The 18,468-nt window shown below is 40.0% G+C and overlaps 1 protein-coding gene across 6 annotated transcripts in view; it reads right to left on the reverse strand.

Moving 5' to 3' along the window:
- RPS6KC1 (ribosomal protein S6 kinase C1) overlaps positions 1 to 18,468 on the reverse strand; it is a 92,117-nt gene that overhangs the window by 33,857 nt on the left and 39,792 nt on the right. For all 6 annotated transcript variants that reach the window (XM_050709611.1, XM_050709612.1, XM_050709613.1 and 3 more), the window contains 2 exons: positions 16,687 to 16,805; positions 8,860 to 8,952 (listed from right to left, as the gene is read on the reverse strand). In XM_050709611.1, the coding sequence (XP_050565568.1) occupies positions 8,860 to 8,952; positions 16,687 to 16,805 (212 nt within the window). The remainder of the gene's footprint in view (positions 1 to 8,859; positions 8,953 to 16,686; positions 16,806 to 18,468) is intronic.

An 18,468-nucleotide genomic window follows, 5' to 3' on the forward strand; every position in this document is an offset into this window, starting at 1 on the left:
AAGGCTCTACAGGAAAAGGAATGACAGCATTTAACATCTGTATCTCTCCAGATTTACAAGCATCAACCTCGTTTAAAGTCATTTCTTAATGAACAGTTCTGTGGTCTGTATTAATATTATAGTTGCATGCACAAAGATCATAAGGAGCCAAACATTTTTTTAATACCAACAGTAGGCCAATCAGTAATGAAGCTGTCAGCATAAAGGACAGAATAATAGCTTCTTTAACCCTCAAACAGGATTTGTTCATTTGTAGAGTAGAAGACACCAATTTAAAAACTGCTCATGGGTTTGCTCACCTTTATAAAGGCAAAAATCTAATTTGGTACTAATTTGATACAATTGTCTTTCCAATAAAAGGCTCCTAAAGCCATCTTTTATTTCATGATAAAACAACTGCTGTAACTAAAACTGTCATGCAATAATTACCTTTGATAGCATACCTTATTGCACAAATACAATTAATGTATTCCTCCCTTTCATTTTTCACACTTGCTTATCAGCACTGTATTAGCATATGGTGTAACAGAACAGATTACCGAGCCCAAGCCCTATACGATGACATATAGAACGACTACCACTAACGGGAATAAAGCAGATAACAGGTCCCTTTAGGACTGCCTTCATCTGTTGTTGTATTACTGCATCAAAATGAAAGTAGCAGCTACCGTTTTATAACAGCTGTAATAACAAATAATATTTGGGTGCCTTTGAGGTTAACTACCTAGGTGGACTAACCAGTCCTACCAACCAGCTTCCCCATCGAGCATCTTAACTTTTCCCCAGTGACGAAAAGCCACAGCTCCAGTTCATTCAATGGAAAATTATTTCTTTGCTGATTCAATACCTACTTTTCCACGAGACTGTTTCCTTCACAGGGGATTTCAAGCAGGCCAGGAAGAACCACAAAAGGAACTTTTCGCTGCTATTTGACCCTGGCAGACTGTGGACTTTGCAAGGGCCCACTAAAACCAAAATGTATTTGTAAGAGAGGCAGCCAGCATGCATATTACAAAAAGGTGGTCTAACAAGACTCACGCATATAATTAAAGGAATACACAACTGAATAAATCCCTGATCAGAACACTGACATTTCAGGAAGGGGTAAGACCAGGAAAGAAACTAAGAGACTTTCACAAATACATTTGCTTGACTTTTTGTCACACAAACAGAGCAAAGAAAGGTGAGCAGCTCTTGGACACGTTACCCAGGTTGTGCAGAAGTGCACAACAGTAACTCTGCTAGTGACCCAAATGCCAATTCATTCTCCTCACCTCATATTTTCCAGCCAGGTTCTGAACAGCCAGGCTACCTGAACAAGTCATTTCACCTTCACACCTCTCTCACTGCAAAAGGGAGTACTTGCAAGTTTTTCAATTCTTTTCCTAAGGTTCCTTTTTAAAATGCAAAGTGACAACCCTCTACCAGAACGACATACCAGGACAAAACAGAATGCCACATAACGTTCCCCGCTGCGTAAGTCTATCCCTCCCCAGAGCAAATCAGACAGAGATGCTTGTATTAGAGCGGGCTGCTCCTGGCTTGCAATAAGCTGATGGAGGCTGTTTTGCTGGTGACAACTACTGTGTAACTTGTAATATTTAATACCTCAAAACAATAAGCTGTCAACTGCAACATTCAGCATCCTCTCTCAGAGGGGAGGTAGAAAAATGCACAGCAGGGCATTCCTGGGCACTGAGCAACTAGGCAGTGACACAAAAGGAGACGAAACAAAATCCTATTTGTAGTACTAATGTACAAACACGGTAACAGTCTACGTATCACACTGGCTTTTGCAGCACCACTGTTGCTTATTCATTTTTCCCTATTGTTGTGTGTTGATGACAAGATCAAAGTCGCTAAAAATACTGACAGGCAGTTAACGCTTGTCACAAATATATAGTGCAAATAAGTGTCTTCACCACTTATCCCTATTTCGTACAAGCAGTCAAGCTCTCAGGCACAACCTAAAATACAGGTGAACACAACAATGTTGCATGGCAGCATCTCAGTCAACTGGCAGATCGCAACATCCCTATGCGACGCCAAATGCAATTTTCTACTTGGGGTTTGGGGTTTTTTGTTTTTTGTTTGTTTGCTTGTTTTGTTTTGTTTTTATTGGGGGGTTGTTTTTTTTTTAAAGTCAAGGGTTAATTCTGATGCTGACAGCAGCTACTTAAAAAAATTAGCTTCTTAGATTTGATTTACAGTGTATCCAACAGCTTAGTGGAAAATAAATTCAATTCAATTCAATACAGTAGGTACAATTAATTGGAGAAAAATAAAATAAAACCTGCCTGGTAAATAATGACAGACTAGCTTTAAGAAAACAGTTCATTTTAGGATCCTTTAAATGCACAGAAATTAGCAAATGTTTCAGTATGCTAATTTTTTTTAATTAAAAGATATTTCTGCAGTAAAAGCTCTTTCATATGCACTACTGATTCCTCATCAAACGTTAAGTTTCCAACTTAACACCAGTATAGCCGGTGGCAGCCTGAAGGTTTACCATCTGCTGCCACCCAAAGTCACGGTGGCCACCTTCAGAACATATGCATCAAAGCCCTGAGATAAGAGACTGAAGGAATACTGCAGAAGTCAGCATAAGGGGAATCACAAACCCAGAGGCAGGCAACAGGCAAGTCACCACGAAAAAAGAGCGTGGTGAACCATCAGTCACCCTACCGAGCACCCAACCAAGGTCGCATTGGACACTACCGCAAGAACTAAGGACGGCTCTCAATGTGCCGCTCTCCTGCAGGTGGCTTTCATATAAATGCAGTGCTCTAACACACTGCAGTCATTTGCTTTCCCAGTCCCCCTTTCTTTTCTGTTTTTTCCCCTTCCGCCCCAGCCAGTATCTAATATTGATGTTTTTACAGACTCCACACTTCCAGGACACGGCACAGAACATGGCTGTGCTGCTCTATTTATTTGAGCAACATTTAACACTGATCAAAATAAACACCTCAAAACATGATCGCTTACAATAACGTGGCTTTAGGTTCACTAACACAGGTTGAAAAATAGCTCATGCCTGATCAAATAAAATAGAACTTATTGCAGTAAGTTACTATCCCTTACTACAGTACCAGATACCTGAAGGGTTTGAAGATACACCACAGCTGAGAAATTGTTTTGAAAGAATAGCTCTATTTTGTGATTGAATTGCTATTCTCTGCTGAAGACTCATCATGTAATGTCAGTGGGTCATCTATTGATTCTGGTCCTTACTTCTTAAACAAATTCAATCTCATCACAGGGTAGATTCTCTAGCAAAAGTCCTAAAACTCAAAGAGGGATCAGATGACCACCCACCATATTGTCCTTGCACCAGTTGGAAGGAAAATCCCTATTGCAGGTAATGATAGACAACCAGGAATGAGACAAGTTGGTGACCTGATCCTAGAACGAGTACTTGGGACTTCACAAAAACCTTAGCTGGGGCAGGCACACAGCTGACTGCCATGCTCAGGGTGCAGTTGTGGTGATGAGACAGAAGCAGGCGTGCAATTCCCCCTGCTCTCTTCAGCTGCGCTGGCTGTCAAGGCTACCAGGATTAAAAGATCTACTTAACACAGATTTATTCTCGTCAGTTTTCAGATTACACCACCCGGACTCTAGCTCGTCTCCCTCTGTCGTTATAAAAAGAGATTACATTTGGCTAATATGTATGAAAAATGTGATTATTGCTTATCCTTGTACCTGTGCAATATGAATTATCTTCAGTTTGCAATTATTCCTCCTTTCAAATCATTATTCTAAGGAACTTAACGGTTTGTATATTCTACGACTTGCAATAATAGTGTACTTAAAAGACAAATGGTGCAGCTTTAAATAACGCAAATACTCTGGAAGCAGCATACATTCAAATTCAAGTTTTTAAATACTTTCAGTTGGTTATAACAGAAAGGAAAGCTCACTATCTTATGGCAAACTAAAACCCGGTCGAGAAATGACAAACAGTGAAATATTAAGCTAGAGAACATATCTGGCACGTTACAGCAGAGAATACAGTTTACAATATGAAATGCCCCTCAGCATCAGAGTAATGCCTGGCACCTATTATGAACCAAGCAAACTTGGTAATATTTAGGAAGACAAAGTTATTTAATTTTAGTTTAGAAGGCAAAGTTATTTAATTTTAGAAGAAAATATCTCTATAAATGATTTGTTTCTGGAAACCAGAAGATACATATAGTTCAGACCGCAATTATTTATTTATTTGTTCATTCATTCAGTTTTAGAGTTGAGCAAGCCTGTTTACTTGGGGTTTGAGCCTCGCTGTAGCTTAGGAGTAATCCTCCAGCAATAGGAAAAGGGCGGTGAGAAATCAAGAAATCATTTTTGATGACGATTCTGTAGTTGATTTGGTTTTGTAGGATTTAGCAAGTTACTTAGGAAATTAAAGGGTTAACACAACCTAAAACAAGCCCCTGAAAATGTCTTTATTTATATTAATAGTTACTATTATTACTAGTTTCAAATTTTTAACCATTTTTGTCACTGCTATTTTCCATTATGTGGTGTCTGGATGAAGAAAACTTGCTAGTCAGTTGAATTCATTATAACATTTTTCAGCCAGTTTCTCTTTTTCTAAGCATAGTAATGAAACAAGAATGAATATCTGTACTTGATCATGCTGCTTATTACAGCTTCTTTCCCCCCCCACCTCTTATGTACACACAGCCTCTCATTCAAATCCCTAAGACGATCTAAACAAGCTTGGCAACATGCACTTGAGAGCCAGGTGAGAGAAACCATCTGCTATGGTCAACTCCATTTCACAACTGCAACATTCTTTAAACTCACCACAAAATAAAATGCTGAATATTTATGTTTTTAAACACTAAAAGGACACAGCTACCACAATCTAAAATATTAATGCACAGCACACACTGCCATAAAAAGAGTCCATTTCTCCTACTCTCTGATTAAACTCTATTACAACTAACCACAAGCTGTTTGATTCAACCATGGGTCTGCAGATCATGCATGTGAACTCCACAGATTTTTTATACTTTTGTTTTTTGCATGTTCACTGGTCAAGTAGACACGCAGTAACCACACTTTCTAAATCATTAATAACACTGATTTGGTTGTTCTGCATATTTCTAAGGTCAGTTCATCCTAGTGTATTAGCATCAGTTATGACTTCTCAGGATAGCATGACAGCCACAAGAAAAAAGAAAAAAAACCTATACTGAAGACTAACAGAAATGCTTCCAGTTCTTCAGAAAAAAAAAAAAAGTTATTTACTTATAGAATCCCCCTCAGAAACTCCCAAAATAATGTTAGCCAAGGCACCGATGAGAGTATTTTATCTTTACCAGGTTTCGGCTCGTATAATGAAGCTTAACAAACAGTGTATTGAACAACAAGCTCAAATGTGCAGACATCTGTGGAAGACTGATCACAGTCACATCGGTGCCAATACAGACAATGTGGCTTGATGGGGGTCCAGGGGAGGAGACAGAAAAGACATAAAAGACAGTCATTGGTTACAGAGGCATAGTTATTACTTAATGTACTCAGCTTTCAAGATGAATCTTTAAATTGAATGAATCTAAATAACAGAAGGTTCTAAAGAATAAGAAATTGGGCTTGAAACAGCATTGTTAAGGTATCCAGCAGCACCATAACAAAGTAGTTTCTTCGGGGGCCAGTTGTAGCTTCAAAGGAAAGATTTGCCTAGGGCAGAAACTCAGCACAGAATCTGCAACCTGGCTTTTTAATTAGACAAATTTTGAAAGCAAAAATCTTTGGTATTCCAAAAAAAAGGAAGCTTTCTACTTTAAGGCACATGAACTGATAAAATAATTGATCTTTCTTGGTTGCTGGTAACAATAGCTAAAATATTTAGATATCAGCCTGTTTTCAGTGTGATACGTCTGCTAATATTAACAACAGCTATGCTTGCCAATCAGCAACGGAGCTTAAAGCCCACAACTTCGCAGGACAAAAGCCATATTCGGAACTAATTAAGCCTCTAACTTTAAGAAACCTATCCACAGGTAGACCCTTCCCATAATAAACACATAAAATACCTGCAAACACCATCTAGTCAACCGTTGACACCATGAAGTGAGCAAACACAGCAGCATTTAAGAAACCTGGTTTCTTCAAGCACCGGTGTACGGCCTCTTGGTTCTATTAAAGCAGTTGGATTTGTACCACAGCCTTTGTACAAGAGCAGAAGCAAAGGGTGAGAGGCAAAGCACTGATATGGGAGCTCTGCTATGAATTTTCACAACACTTTTCAGAGTTTAATAATGCTAAGATCTCTAATTCTCTCAGCTTCAGCAGGAAAAGGGTCAACCCAGGAAAAAAATTATTCAGGTGACAAGGAAGGTAGAAAGACAGATTGAGAGATAAAGATGGGCCATCAGCAATAAACCAGACTAAAATTAAACGTCTAATAATTTTGCCTAGTCTAAAAGAGTTTGGAAAATCCAACCTTTCAGGTAGCAACAAGCATTTTATCTGTGAACAGGAAGCCAATTCAAAACACTTCAAGTGGCTTCAAAAGAAGAACAAAGACTGACATTACTCTGAGGCAAGGCACTGAACCTTTCAGCATTTGACGGAACGAAGGTTAACAGCTGGTTTTCTCGAGTCAGCACTGCCACAGGCAGACACCAGCCTGGGCCTCAAGTGGCAGTGGGAGAACGACTGCGAACCAGACACCACCACTCACAATTCCCTGCGTTTAGGCCAGTCTTGCACAGGACTATGCAAGACAGCAGTAAAATGTTAGTGGCTCCTCACTATCCACACACTCACTTTCTGCTGAAACCAACAAAGACGCCTCAGGGTTAGGACAGGAGAAGACTATTTTCAGGCAAAACTCTGCTTGATGCTGAGTCAGTTATACACTTGGGCCCAAAAGCAGGAAGCGTGGCATCTTCAACTCTGGCTCTGAAAATCAGAATCCATTTTCAAGAATAAACACTCTAGGCCACACACTTGGGCCCAGCAGGGATACCTGCATCAGAAACTTAACCACCAGTTTGGATTTCTCCATGACATGAGCTTTACAGAGTATATACAAGCAGAGATGGAGGCAAAAAAAGCGACGGTGAGGAATAAAGCGAGATGGTGTCTTAAACCAAAGGCAGGGACATCATCTCTGTCACATGGATACGTGTGCACCTGTGCTTCATGTTCACAGACGCCGAACATTTGTACTTACAGCACCTTTTCATTTGCGTCACTGCTTGATGAATACTTAGAAACAAGTAAGATAAAAGACAAGACTAAGTGTGTAATAAGGATAATCTGGAAGCAGGTATGCAGAGTACAAAGACACCTGAAGGAATACTGCTGCTTTTTCCACATGGCAATTACACATTAACTCGGACCCCTATAATACTGTTTACACACAAGCATACCAGCTGTACACACAGGCCTGTTCTCTCAGACCACTCCTTGCACACATCTCCAACACGAAGATCTTGTATTTCTGTCATCGCCAGAACCCCAATTCTTCCCAACACTGCCTCAAAGATCTGGGTACATCCAGCTCACACTTGAGACAATTAATAGAACTGTGCTGAGAGGGATGTAGGAGATCTGATAATGCCAGGGACTCCAAAACCTTGACTCTAATCAAGCGTCTTCTCCAGTTGCTGCTCCTGGTATCTATATCAGAATGAAGGTACTGAAAAGGTCTCTCTCAGTTCATTTCCAACACTTTCTGCAGCCTCGCCTTGTCAGACTAATTCACAAAGTCCATGCCTACCGTGGCCAATTAGTTGGTGGCTACTAATCAAACAGATCGGAGTTCTTTTCAAACCTGTCTCTTTGACACATTTATAGAGCAAAACAGGCTAAAGTCTGTACTCAGAGAGAGGAAAGAAGATACAATGAATATGAAGTCAAGGCTGAAAGAAATCCTTGTGCTACGAAAACAACCATAACGCCTACTGCATATAGCTCTCTGAAGAGAAGTTATCAACTTATCCACATAATTACAACAAAACAGGCAAAGAAAAACAAAAAACAGTCCCAATAGCTAGGTTCAGTCTAATGAGGAGAAATACAGACCTTAAGAGATCATCTAATTTTTCCGATGCAAGTTACAAAATGCATAAATTGATAAATTGCATCAGTACACCATGCACAAACCAGAGACTACATGAGGAACTATCAAAAGGCACAAGGGAATTGGCACAGGAAGAAGAAACTGAGCCTTTACAGTCTACATTAGCCACTGCCACACTGCTGAATAATGCATCACCTCAGAAGAATTTGGTAAGGTGATAACTAATCAGCATTATCAAAACAATGCAGCAATTCTTCTGGTCTCTTAATTAGGCTTGCAAAAAATCTGTATGGTTCTTTACTGTTTACAGAGGGCTATTACCCTGGGATCTTGGGAGATTATTTGCATGAGTCAAAAAGAATCATGGCTTCATTGCTGAATCTGTGTCTCGGCTAGGGATTTCAATTCCACGTTCTCAGAGAAGGAGAACAAACAGTTGTCATCGTTCCAGCCCCATTTCAAGTGATAGTTCAAAAGTGAGAATTCTTACCTTTCCGTATTTCAAATATCCACCAGTTTATTCAACTGAAAACACATCAACTCATCCTTACCCCAGCACTGTAACCATGACTTCATCCTATCGAATGCCACCAAACATGTACCTTATCCTTTAGCTCAAATATATTTTGCATGACCTTACATGAATTGCTTAGATAAAAGCCTTTTTTCTTCTACTTTTGTTATTTTAAAGTGCAGATGCATTTGAGTCATTTTCCCCTTTTGTTTCATATCCTTAAGATCCACAGCTTCAAAGACAAAATGTCAGCATGCAGTCGATTTATGACTGAACTCTTGAAGAGACACTGAAGAATTACCTTGTCAATCACCCCAAGGACTCTGAAGGCCTTCAGTTCCTCGGCAGGGCTCCTTAGGTTCCAAGAGGGCCTTGAACTTAGTGATCCTGGAGGCTAATGGAAGATATCAAAGATTATACATCAATCAGGGTGGTACTTGAAGGAAGACTGCCTGCTGAAGCAAATGCCAGGCCGAAGGAAACTAAATTTATCATAAATCAGAGAGAGTGAAGATGAAAGGAGAAGTTTTCTGTTTGTCCTTACTGGGGAGAAAAACAACTTGCAAGTAAATAAAACTGAGATAACATTGAAAACAAAATTTTTAAAAAGAAAAAATAATGAGTTTTTATACTTTCTATGCTTAATGGAACCTGGCAATCGATTGCTGAATTCTTACCCCATCCCAATAATCAATCAAAGCCTCATAGGTATTCTGGATACAAAATAATTCAGAGATCACTGAAGAGGAGAAAGCAAATTAGAGGCTTTTTAAGTTTGAAGAACATAAAATACGGAATTATAAACAGGATTCTCTTGTTCTCTGGTGAGCTTTATAAAATCCTCTTAATAGCAAGGTGCACAACAGAAATGATTCCTAAAACTGCCTTAGAAAAAGGTAGCTAGCTACATACTATTAGCCTAGAAATTAACACGATAGCAAGAGAATTGGCAGGTGCTAACTGTTGAAGTAGTTAATATGCATAAATTTTTGTCCATGCTATGTTTTCTAATTTCTCAGGGCATATTCAGTTTGCATGTCAGAGAGAACAGTGGTTCAACTGGATGTCTTCTGGGACAACAATCAACTTTCTAAGCATCACATTTACCTCTGGCATGTTAACAAACATTTTCAGAAGTTCCTAGGTGCAAACTGAGAGAATTCATTAGATCCTCCTCCAAAAATTCATCACACAGCTTCTACCAGAACGACAGACCAGAATCCCTTCCTCACAAGTAAGATAACTTCATCTGCAACGCTGTTGATCACCAAACTCTTTTTAAGCATAACCTGGCCTCCTCAACTCCCCTTCTTATGAACAAAGGTAAAGGAAGAGGAAGGTGAAACTCTTTTTTTTTTTTTTTTCCTAAAAATCAAAAGCTGCTTATCTCATTTTTTTTTTTTTTTTTTTTTTTTTTTTTTTTTTTTATCTCATTTGTCAGCAGCCTTAGACCTCATTAACAAACATACCATAAAGGGAAACTGCTGGTAAGCAACTACATTGTGGATAAAATGGGAGCTTAATCATAGGGGAAAAGAAAAAAAAAAAAAAAAAAAAAAAAAGAAATTTCCCCAAAATGATCTGAAACTTGCAGAAAAACTGAAGACCCTAAAGCCAGGTAATTCCATTCCCTCCAATTACGTTTTCCCTCCAATATCTCCACTGCACTATCTTCAGAGTCCAGAGCACCTCCCTAAAGTTCTCCGTAAAACCAGACCCCTTCAAGTTGTCAGTCAGCCATCTTCTCTCCCTCCAAATTCTTTCCCTAAATCAGCTCTTATTTTAGCATTGCCTGTGAAATTCAACGGAAAGGGTGAAAAACACGTGTTCAAATAGTATGGAGAAAAGTGTGTTTTTCTTTTTCTTCACCTGCTGGGCTCAATGTTTAAAAGAGTTTAGTATTAATCTTAATCTACCTGACCAGGTCTTATAAATTTATTTTTTTTTTGTCATGTAGACACTGCTGAATAAGAGTACCAACATCAGTTAAGAGAAAACAGCCCAGTTTCTACAAATCACTAAAGCTTTTAGTATGAAGAGGAAAATAATTCTACGTGAAGTGTTTTCTCCAGACTTAATTTAGGTCCCACATACCAGTGAGCTACTAGACAATGGGGTGGGAGGATGCTCTTTTGTTGGATTGTATTTTAAGTATGCAATTTTTCTGCATTAGCGAAATATTTGCTTTGAAACAAAGAATTGTGCTAACTCAGAGTTTATTCATGACAAGATTTCAAAAGCATTCTAAGGAACATGTTTAATGAAAGAGAATATTCTCAAATCCTCTAGACTACTATAAAAGATTTTCCCTTCTATCTGCATGCTCTTACTTTTTTAACAGTCCTTAATAATCATGCTTCTAAAGTTTTCTCTTAAGCATAACATTTTAACCATGAATTAATTAAGTTCACACATCTTTACAGAAGTTAATCCTTGTCTAATTATGCTATAAAATCAGAAGTCCACACCCATCATGTCTGTAGACCCTGAATTAAAACACTACATATTTTGGGTCTTTGTCTAAAATATCACCGATGATGGTCAGTAAATACTGCATCCACGTGCTTTTCTTCCTATATGCACTCTAGAGTTGCTTCTCACCTTGAAATGATTAACAATCACATCCACGTCTCCACAGTTCCCAGTAGCTTCTCCATGAAGTAGACAGTGATAAGAAAAATAACTAAAGGACAGCTTATTTGTCAAAACCAGAGGAATAAAGAAAACATACAGGAAGGAGGCTAACAGAAGTCAAAGGCTTAGTTTGCCTTTAGAAATAAGGCACTTATGTTCTAAAGAGTCAGACTACCACCTATACCTGCAGAAGGACAGCAACCTGCTGCTTCAGCAACCTGCCCAAATTCTCAGCATACTGCTCAGGTATTCCAGGATCCTCTCTCCTGCTGCAAAGCCCTGTGTGTTTTGAAACTATTCCCAGACTACACTCTAAGCTGCACAGTAGAAGCCACCTGGAGTTACCTGACTCGGGATCAATGCCACCAATTCCTACAGTCCTTTTCCCACCATCACCTTTTGGTAAGCCTGCACTAATTTTAAATGGAAAAGGATGATGCTGCTTTTGATGCTGGCCATTGCAAAGGCACAGCAATTTGTGGCCATCACTTGCCTTCAAAAGGCTCTGTTTTTGGAAGCTACGCAATGAAGCATGGCAATAACTCTTGCCTCAACTTTGGCTTCACTGCAGGCAGACACAAGAGCAGGGGGAGAAAGGAGTGCACCGCCGGCCAGGCAAACAAGAAGAGCCTCTCACATCAACCTCTGAGAAGGCAACAGCACTATCCCTAGCCTGGTGCCAGAAACACCATTTGATGGGATTTGATTCTACCGCTGATTCCTCCACCTTTGACAGCAGTCAGCACAGAATTTCAGGATAAAAAAAGAGCACTTTCATGAACACCAGTATAAAGCCCAGCTCCGAGCTGCGCATCAGAATGAGATCTCCTCTCGCCACGCAGAGGTCACTGTCTGATGACTTCAGTAACTATCCCCTGTGGCACGGCCAGAGCCCTGACTTCAGCAAGGAGATTCTTTGTTTTGAAGCAGATACTGCTGGCCTGAGGTGCGAGGCTCCACGTGATGAGTGTGTAAGAGCTTCCAGCTCTCCTGGGCTGGCAAAACGTCCCGACTCTACCAGGTGAAAAACAGGTTGCATTTCTGCATGCATCTGAACAGAGACTGGATTATGGTGTGCTTCAGAAGGTCCCCAGTGACCACGGATCTGGGACTGTATCTTCCATGAAGCTGAGACACAGCTGGGGTCATACACATCTGGAATCAGCAGCTGATAGGAACGCAGCATGATCCTCGAGACTGAATTCCTGTTTTACGTTAAACTTGCATCTCGCAGAACTACAGCAGTGTATTTTCTTTACACTTTATGCAATTTTCATGCACATTTAAAGAGAATTTTAGGAAGTACAATATCTTATGAAAACTGTGAAGGATGAAGACTGCTTTTCCTGTTTAGGCATCAGGCTTGCATGTTACTCTCTTAGCTAAACCGCTTTGAAAAATGAAAATATTTGACATTTTAAAAAACAACAACTTTGGTAACAGTGCAAAAAGAGACGATTCCAAATACAAAAAGTTGGGCATAAGTAGAACTAGAAATAGTTTCAAAGAGTGAGGAAGATACGCATTATAAAAACACCAATAAAGTTAAAACAGACCCATAGGCTACGCATAGCCATGCTGGGCCTTGCAGCTGACAGCTACACGAGGCTGAAACTTTCTGATGGTCAGCCAACCCAATGTGACCCAAAGGCTGTTGCAGCAAGCTCTCTGTCACTTGGGCTTGGAGGTGGCTCCCCCCAGAGCTGCTAATCATCAGGGAGCAGAGGAGAAAAATACAGCTTGAGAATCTGCAAAATGGCCTGCTGTAGCCATCACACAACATTCTTGAGTATTTGTCGTCAAGAAGGCCCTTGAGGCTGCTGTGCTGTGCCAGAGGTGGAAGAGCCTTCGCATCAGCTTGTTTTTCCATAAGGTCCACATGCCTGTTTACAATCTCCAGAAGCTGCCTCCACATCTCCCACTCCTACAGGTCACAGCAAGGCTTTTTCTGAATGTTTACAAAACCTTGTCAAGTGAGTTCCCAGTTCATGGTCAGGCACGGTTGAGTCAGTTTCCTGTACTGCTTCTCAGCCTTAAGAAATCTTCCATCCATCCTTATGCCCTCTGCCCATAACCTTTTTTTTAACAGCACCAAGAGTTCTTCAAACACGTCCTCTTACGTTTCTCTCTTCACCACTCAGACTTGACAGCAGCAGGGTGGTTGCTAAGGATGCTATCCTTGAGGGCTACACTGTTGGCTTTTTGCTGAGGCAAGAAAAGTAGCAAACTATAATAGTTCTTTGTTTGGTTTCCATGGCATCAAAGTTAATTTTTTCTTTGCAGTTCTGAAATGCTGGGCCTTTGGCTCTAGTGAAATCTCATCTTCAAAGAGGCAAGAGCCTGGTATTTCAGGCCACAGCAGAATACCTTGCTTCCTTCTGCCCGAGGCCTGGACAGAAGCGCCTTTTGCTCACTGCCACTTGGTGTTCAGATGGTAAATAGTAAATAGGTGGCATGGGGTATGTTTTTCGTACATAGTCTTTTGAGACTGCTTCATATGGTAAAGCACATGACTAGCAGACAGCTTTTGGGAGTTATGAGAGGCTGAGAGGTGCAGGACAATAAATGAACTACACTTCTGAGCTTACCTCTTTCCTTGCTGGACATTTCTCTGGTCTGGTTGATGAGAAAGAAGTAAAACGTCATGTCTAAGAAGGCAAGGTGAGCCTAGGTGGTGCCAATCACTGTGATTGTTCCTTTTAAGGGCACAATAGGAAACACAAAGCTTTCTACACCAGCCATGGGTGACAAAGTGGTTCTGCGTTGTAACATCAGGTCACAGAATCATAGAACAGCTTGGGTTGGAAGGGACCTTAAGGATAATCTAGTTCCAAATCATGAATGTGGATAGTCATGAATAAGAACGCTGGCTTAAAGGTTTACTCTTGTTTACTAGCCAGACCTCTTCCTCCAAGGTGCAGACAGTTTCAGCACCCTCACATCCCATGAAGTTACCAGTGCTGAACCATGCTTCCCATAACAAAATCACACTCTGCCCATCATAACACAGGCACAAGCACTGCCAGGATACAGTATTTGTCCATCATTTTCTTACGAACCACTTTCAGTGGTACAGTTCAAACTGGCCATACTTCTAATAAAGGCTTCGTATATTACTAATGCAGTTGTTCTTCTCAAAGACTTCAGTATCACTCCAACAAGGATGAAGTGATGAGAGACCTCTTTTCAGAGGTCTTTTTTTTTTTTTTTTTTCAAGTGGGCAAAGGCGGCTTTGTACATCTGCACAGGTACCCTGCCCAAGCACCAGCATTTGAACAAGAGGTTGTGTCAGTCAACATGACTTAGAACAGCAAGAGGTGCTACCAGTAACAGAGCAGCCTTGCCCCAGCGTGACCAAAGGCATGCAAATGGCAGTTAGAAGAACACCAAGCTAGCATGGAGGTGCAAGGAGCACACGCACTAATCTTCTACACTATAGACTTAATTTTTTAGGAGATGTACACCAAATATCTGCTTTTTTCTACTAGCGAGTATCTTCCAAGAATCACACTGCACGTAGATGCAGGTCATATCAGTGCACTCATCACTGTCTGCAAGGGACGGAATAATTCACATAAAAAACAAAACAAACTATCTTGGGGGTATAAAGGATAAGCAGCAAATAAGGTGCAAGAATTCCAGTTTGATCTGTAAACACCTTGCAGGAAGAGTCACATTCCTCACTTTCCTTAAGACACTTTCCTTTCCTGAAAGCCAAAGCATAAAACATGCCAGTTCTTAGTGGCTCCTATCATGACCCTTACAGTAACTTTGGGAGGTAAGTCTTTCTTCCAATTAATTTTCAGCTATAAACTCAGAGACAAGCTGTTCTCCACCACCAGAATTCAAGTTTCTGTGTTATGAAGAGCAGCAAATAAATGGAACTAAAATACATCTACAGCCACAGGGAAAACAAAGCCACATGACGGAAGCATGGTTTTTACTGTAAAAAGGAGAGTAAGACAGTTGTTACATTTTGCATGTGCAAAGTCAGATTTGCCCTAACTTGTCAATATGGAGTTTCAACATGGAAGAAAAAGTCTCATCACTTTTTTTTTCTTTTGTTTTATCCCAATTAATTCTGCTTTCCTTTGGATCTGCAAAGGCGGCATTTAGCTTATTCAGTACAGCATAAGAAAAGAAATACCTCTCAAGCCCACACACAGAAATGCAACCTATTTCTTCCTCCTTTCCAACTGCAATTAGTTTTTAAACTTATGAAAAGGTAAAAATAGGTTGTGCTTTGGATTTTTTTTTCCTTGTTCTACAGTTTCCAAACATACTGAGGTTTTCAAACAGTATAGATTCTTCCCCCACTTTCAGGAGTGTTTGACCCAACGAAAGACTACCTAGTAGGAGTTCGTATCAGTCCAAAATACTAAATTGTTCAAAGTACAATTCACAGCAGCAGCAAGACTCCAAATCTCACAAAATATATCTCATTTGGAACATCCTCAAAAAAAATGTACTTGTGGGCTCTCAATACAGAGAAAGCTACCCTTCAAAATCAGTGATTTTGCTTTTTTAACTTATTTATTAGGCAGTTGGATTTTATAAGGCTTCACACTTGAGTAGCTGTGGTCTCCTTAAAGCCTTTTTGGATCTGCGCAGCCTAAGGAGCAATGATTTTCTGGGCCTTTTGTCCCTAATTGATACAAATGTAGAGAGATGGGAAGTTGGTAACTTTTGTATTTACTACAATAAGGCAGTCAACTAACAATGGCACACAGTTTAGCATGACTGCAGTAAAGATCTAAAGTAAGAAAGATAAGTCCTGATGGAACTGGTTGGGGAAGGGCAAAGTAGAAATTTATTGAGGGTGTCTTGAAACAAGCTTTATTTATCTTTAGTATGAGTACAGATAAGGGTGTTTCTGCTTAAGACGGTAGGAATTACTCCTGAAACTCCACACAAATAAAGAAGCTACTAATCACTGAAGCACAACCAGGAGATATTTGAAGGAATCAGGAAGAACCTTTGCCCAATTAAGTATTTATTTCTAATCCCTGCCCCGACAACCTCATGAACTTAAGCTCAGTTCTGATACACCATTATGTGTTAGGCTAAAGAAACCTACAGCCTTTCTGCTCCCTCCAGGAATGAGCAATATTACCATGAGAAAGTAAAAATAAATATTATATTCTAGAAACGGTTTAGGGTTGATGGTTTGTTTGGCTTTTTTTTTAAACCTTCACATTCTTTAGCATAATTAAAATATTCACATCATCAACTATGGAGTAGAAGGAAAGTGTGCTAAAAGAAACAGGTCTGGATTAAGTCAAGAACTCTCCATAATGCTGTGAAATGAAACCAACAAGAACCAGAAAATAATGGCAACTTAACAGAAGCGTAACATCAAAATACTCCTCAGGCCTCCTGAAACAGAGATATTCCAAATAGTTTTTGAACCTCCAGCTTGAATATGCTTTGCTAAAAGACAGAACAATTTAATTATATCAAATTGTGGTTCAGAAAACAAGAAATTAAAGCCTACCATAGAAACAGATGCATCTTCAGAGGATTTATGGTAGAGACTGGAAATTTTTTCAGCACGCATAAGGTATTCTGCTGTCTTCCTTTTCACTGCTTCTCGACGAGTTGGACTTGACTCACCTCAATGGAAAAAAAAAAAAGAAAGTTATTTTTTCTACAGAGAGAGGTACTAAGTAATCAAAGCACGACTGCTTTGATTCTACCTTTTTGATTTACTTTGGGTTATTCATAATCAAAACTACAAATATGCATCTCACAGAATGCAAGTAATATGATCTGAGAGTTCTACAAAAATAACAATTTAAACCTTGTAACAGACTAAGTTAAATTAAAAAAAAATACCTCATTTTCATGTGATCTAGTAATATGTTCCTATTGTAACGTAAGAGTGAACTGAAACAAACCACTGATCTCCATGTTGTACCCCAAAAAAACTCAATTACAGAAAACATGATAAGGAGTTTACAAAGGAACAACAAAAAAACTTGCTGGGCTGGGGGTTTTTGTCCAATGTTTCTAATATGGGATTCGTTAAGTATAAAGGGAAGACAGAAATGCTATAATAGCCAGAAGGCAACATGAGAGACATCAAGAACTCTTGCTCACAACTTTCTGATGCTAGCTGCTCCTTTGCTGTTGGCTTGGGGTGACACAGGAAGAAAGGAAGAACAACTTACACCAACTACTTCACTTCCCAGATAGACAACCCAATGGATGTTCAGCTAAACTACTCAAACTTTTGCAAGAGGGGAAAATCCCGTGGTACTGCACAAAATCTATGTTCACTCTAAATCTTACAGTTTATGTTCAGGCATTCTCATCATGAGCAGTATATTGTTATAAGAGACTCAATTTTTGATGGGAAAAAAAAGTCAATCGCCAAGCAAAAAGGAAAGAACTGAGGCTGTCCAAGACCTACAGAAACACGGCCTTGGCTCTGACAGGCTTCTGAACCCTAAGGTGCAAATCAGCACCCTTCACCAACTGACCCTCAAACGGGGCAAGGAACTGCAAGGATATCTGACTAACAGCTACTCAACATAAAAGACAAGGCAAGAAACAGGAGAGGTAATAAATGAAACATGCAAACACACAAACCCTAACAAACAGCAGATAACAGAGACTGTAACAAAGACCAGAATTCACAAGACACCGATCAATGGGCCATTGCAGAACCACCAAGTGTAACCTTGAAGAAGTGCAACCACAAACTTGGTGACTGATAAGAAAGGAACTGGATTATTGTGGGCTATTAAGAACTAGCCTTATAAAAAAGAGTGAAATTATGGGATGTCTGAGAGGGACTGAAGAAGAACTTACTGTATAAAGGCTTGTAAACAGAACTTAACGTGGGACGTTTTATGGGGGGGATTTTGGGAACGTGCAAGACTCATTGTGAGATGTTATGAGTCAGGGCTAAAGGCGAGGGACAAGGTAGGGGTGGAGGGGACAAGCATGACAAAGCAGAGATGGGAATTACATTGGCTGCCTGTGTAAGCAGGCTGCTGGTTAGCAAGCTCGTCTGGCTGAGGCCCTGTACCTGACCATCACTGTATGCCCTACCTTCTTACTAAACTCTCTTTCTCCCCATTTTCTGCATGTGTGCTTGTTACTCTCTGCACATCCATTGTACAACCAACCTTCAGGCTACACTAGCAGGCAAGCTGGAAAAAATGTCTGAGAGATGGACCATGGGCCTGGGACCAGCTACCATCGAGACCCACCCAGTAGGTCTTTTCCTGAACAGCAATAGTTGAAAAGAAAGCCGTCTGGTCATGTCGTC

The sequence above is a fragment of the Cygnus atratus genome, chromosome 3 (genome assembly GCF_013377495.2).
Source record: "Cygnus atratus isolate AKBS03 ecotype Queensland, Australia chromosome 3, CAtr_DNAZoo_HiC_assembly, whole genome shotgun sequence".
In the NCBI taxonomy this organism is placed as follows: Eukaryota; Metazoa; Chordata; class Aves; order Anseriformes; family Anatidae; genus Cygnus; species Cygnus atratus.